Source organism: Leishmania braziliensis, chromosome 30, assembly GCF_000002845.2.
Source record: "Leishmania braziliensis MHOM/BR/75/M2904 complete genome, chromosome 30".
Classification (NCBI taxonomy): Eukaryota; Euglenozoa; class Kinetoplastea; order Trypanosomatida; family Trypanosomatidae; genus Leishmania; species Leishmania braziliensis.
In genome coordinates, this window is record NC_009322.2 from 863,682 (window position 1) to 867,108 (window position 3,427).

At 56.3% G+C, this 3,427-nt stretch overlaps 2 protein-coding genes across 2 annotated transcripts; both read right to left on the reverse strand.

The window, feature by feature from the left end:
• Nucleotides 1–612: 612 nt before the first annotated feature.
• Nucleotides 613–1,623, reverse strand: LBRM_30_2400 (DnaJ domain protein-like protein; the record flags this gene model as incomplete). Its single annotated transcript, XM_001566816.1, has 1 exon — nucleotides 613–1,623. One exon carries the CDS (start codon nucleotides 1,621–1,623, stop codon nucleotides 613–615), a length of 1,011 nt encoding a protein of 336 aa, XP_001566866.1.
• Nucleotides 1,624–2,394: 771 nt separating this feature from the next.
• On the reverse strand, nucleotides 2,395–3,351 carry LBRM_30_2410 (putative heat shock 70-related protein 1,mitochondrial precursor; the record flags this gene model as incomplete). The annotated part of the gene is made up of 1 exon (XM_001566817.1): nucleotides 2,395–3,351. One exon carries the CDS (start codon nucleotides 3,349–3,351, stop codon nucleotides 2,395–2,397), a length of 957 nt encoding a protein of 318 aa, XP_001566867.1.
• Between the last annotated feature and the right edge of the window lie 76 nt (nucleotides 3,352–3,427).

The window sequence follows — 3,427 nt, forward strand, 5'->3', positions numbered from 1 at the left end:
AAATGTGCGAATGTGGCCGCAGTAGAGAGCGAAGGAGGAAAAGATTGACACCGCTTACTACATTACAGAGGTGCATTTCCCCACTCATCCTTTCCGTTGCCTCCTCCCCGCTTCCCGAGTGGGCAATAGCATTCCACAGAAAAGTGTTTGTGTTCACCACACTACCTTAAAAGTCCTGCGCGGCCGCTGATGTTTGTTTCACATACTCACACACACACGCACTCACAGAGACGTGTAGACCCCATCACAGTAGACAGGGCAAAATTCAATACGAGGGGCGCCACCGCTTCACTTCACTATAGTCACAACCGCGAAGTTCGTGCTCGAGGCTAGTGCAACTCGTAGCATTTTCATCCTTCACTATAAGTGTGAGAACGTTTTCCATTCACCTAACAACGTAGGCTCTCTTTCACTGTGTGACTGTGTGCATCTCTCTGAACAACATCGGCAACCGCCGCGAAGAGCAAAATCAACGCGCAAAAGTAAACAAAATCGTGCTCAGTCCGCAACACAACACGGACACACCGATCGTCTGCCTTCCTTCGCAGGCGCACACCACAGCAGCCATCTCAGCGCTACACCTCCCCTATTGATCACCCTTCCCTGTGATACTTAGCCGCCAGCGACGACAGTGTAGTGGTCATTCGGCGGCACCACAGAGCGGTAAAACGTCTCTGGGGGACTTGGCACTATGGGGTCGTCGAGCGTCTTGTGTTCCGCGGCTGCAAGAAAGACGAGCGCCGCGGCAACCGCCATTACCTGCAAACCGTCCTTGTGCTTCTCATACGCCGTCATCAACTCCTCTCGGTTGCCCTCCAGCATCTGGTAGAACTGTGTGCGCTTCTTCTGGTGGCTGGTGCGCTCAAACGTGCGCTTGTACATTAGGTAGAAGACGCACACGACTACTAGCGCGTAGATGCGTAGCAGGTATGGATTACGCGTCGGCAGCTCAGCATTATCCGCGAGACGGTCTGCTGTCCTCTGAAAGCGACTCTTTTCGTTTTGCTCTTTTTCCTTTAGCACGGCGCGGCGTCGCAGCTCGGCAGTCATGTCAGCCTGCGCAGCGAATGACATGTAGCGGGTCAGTTGCGTGCGCAGCAGTGAGCGATCGAGCTCCACCCAACTTTGATCGTCGCGATTTTGATACAAGTACTTCCCCTCAGGTGTCCGCCGCTCCGTAGCCGCATCTAGTGCACTCACCTTCTCGACCTCCTCATCCGTCAGCGGTGGCGATGTAGAGTTAGCAGAGGCCTCCGACGATGGCCCAGCAGCGCCGCACGATTGCTGGTCTACAGTGAAGGGCGCCGTGGCCATCTCCTGCAGCGGTTGACGTCTACTCTCCGCGGTTACACCGGGAGGAGCATATGCGCGACGTGCCCACGTCTCGCGTGGTCCTGGAAGATGTAGACGCTCGTATCCACCCTCCTTCAATAGCAGCTTGTACGCATGATTCACCTCCTCCATCTTGGCACTATCACCGGCCTCCGCGTCAGGGTGGTAGATGCGAGCGAGCTCGCGGTACCTCATCTTCACCTCTGCCTTGGTAGCACTGCGCGTGAGGCCGAGAATTTTGAATGGGTCACGCTGCGGCAGCAGGAGTCGAGTGTGGATGAGGCTGAACATACATCGAATGAGTATGGAGCAACAGTAGAAATGTCAAAAGAAAATTAGCAAGGCGCTCTCCGCACGGGCACCGCTGCAATGTTGAGCAGTGTTGTCGAGTAGGCGAATTGGTTGGGGCTGTGGGAAAAAAAAAAGACGGGAAAAAGACTCAGTGGCTGAGCGAATGAGTTACGGGGAAGAAAAGGTGCATCGGAAGAAGCACATGACCTCCAGTGAACGCGGCGAAGCGTAACACAGTCTCGAGGGGGAGAGTGGGGAGAATAGCGCTACGCACTCATTACGAAGGCATGCAACGACTTTGCAACCAAAACTTCAGCAAGAGCCTTTAAAAAAAGGGGCACTTGACACCTGCACGTACACGACGCCGAGAGCGTTGATACCCCCACACAGCGGCCGCAAATTCAAGAACTATTAACTGTAGGTCAAAAAACTCTGTCAGTAGTCGGACGTTCAGCCCTTAAAACACGACTTGCATCCACTTTTTGGGCGCGCGCTTACCGCTGTGAAAGTGCATCAAAATTCACAAAGAGGGGAACAGACTCTGACGTCGCAAGGACACACAACACACACACACACACACCTACTGCAAACAAAACACCGAGAACGGTTCCTCAGTCTCAAAGCGACTTCTTCGTGGATTATAGCAGAATGAGAGACACTACGCTGCGCAACACAGCCGTCATTCTCCACTCAGCTTAACAGGCAAAAAAGAGTGTTGAACTCATACACCGCTACACAACCGCACACCTACAATGACCCACAATCACAACTTTACTTACACCCGGAGTTGGCCGCAGCGGCCTGCTGGTACTCTGTGCGGCCGCACTCCATCACCGCCTTCTGCAGCTTGTCCGTCGCCGCGACAAGGTCGTCCTTCGCGACGTTCGGGTTCTCCATCGCCTTGCGCAGCTCCGCCACGTGCGTCTTCACGTTCTCCTTCTCCGCGTCGCTCACGTACTTCCACTCGCCCAGCTGCCTCTCCGCCGTGGTCAGCTGCGTCTCCGCGTTGTTGCGCGCCTCCACAAGCTCGCGCTTCACGCGGTCAGCCTTTGCATGCTGGGCGGCGTCGCGTAGCATCTGCTCGATCTGCTCCTTCGACAGCCCGCCGCTCGCTGCCACAACAATGCCTTGTTTACGACACGTCGCCTTGTCCTTCGCCGTCACGTGGCAGATGCCGTTCGCGTCGATGTCGAACGTCACCTCGACCTGCGGCACGCCGCGCGGCGCGGGCGGGATGCCCACAAGGTCGAACTGCCCCATCATCTGGTTGTCCGACGCCATCTCGCGCTCGCCCTGGAACACCTCAAATTTGATGGCCGTCTGTCCATCTTCCACTGTGGTGAAGGTGTGGCTTCTCTTGCAAGGAATGGCCGTGTTCTTCGGGATAATCGGCACAAATATATCGCCTACGACGCTCGTTCCCAGCGACAGCGGCGTCACGTCCACGAGAATAAGGCCCCCCACATTACCTCTCAACACGCCACCCAGCGTCGCAGCGCCAAGCGCCACCGCCTCGTCGGGGTTCACGCCGCGGAAGGGCTCCTTCTGGAAGAAGCGCTTCACCTCCTCCACCACCTTCGGCATGCGCGTCATGCCGCCAACAAGCACAACGTCGTTGATCTCCTTCAGCTCCACGCCGGCGTCCTTTATGCACTGCTTGCACGGCGCAATCGACCGCTCGATCAGCCTCGTCGTGATGCCCTCGAACTTGCTACGGCTGATGTGCATCTGGATGTGCAGCGCGCCGTCAGCGTTCGCGGTGATGAACGGCAGGTTCACTCGTCTCCTCGCGAGCAGGTCGCTT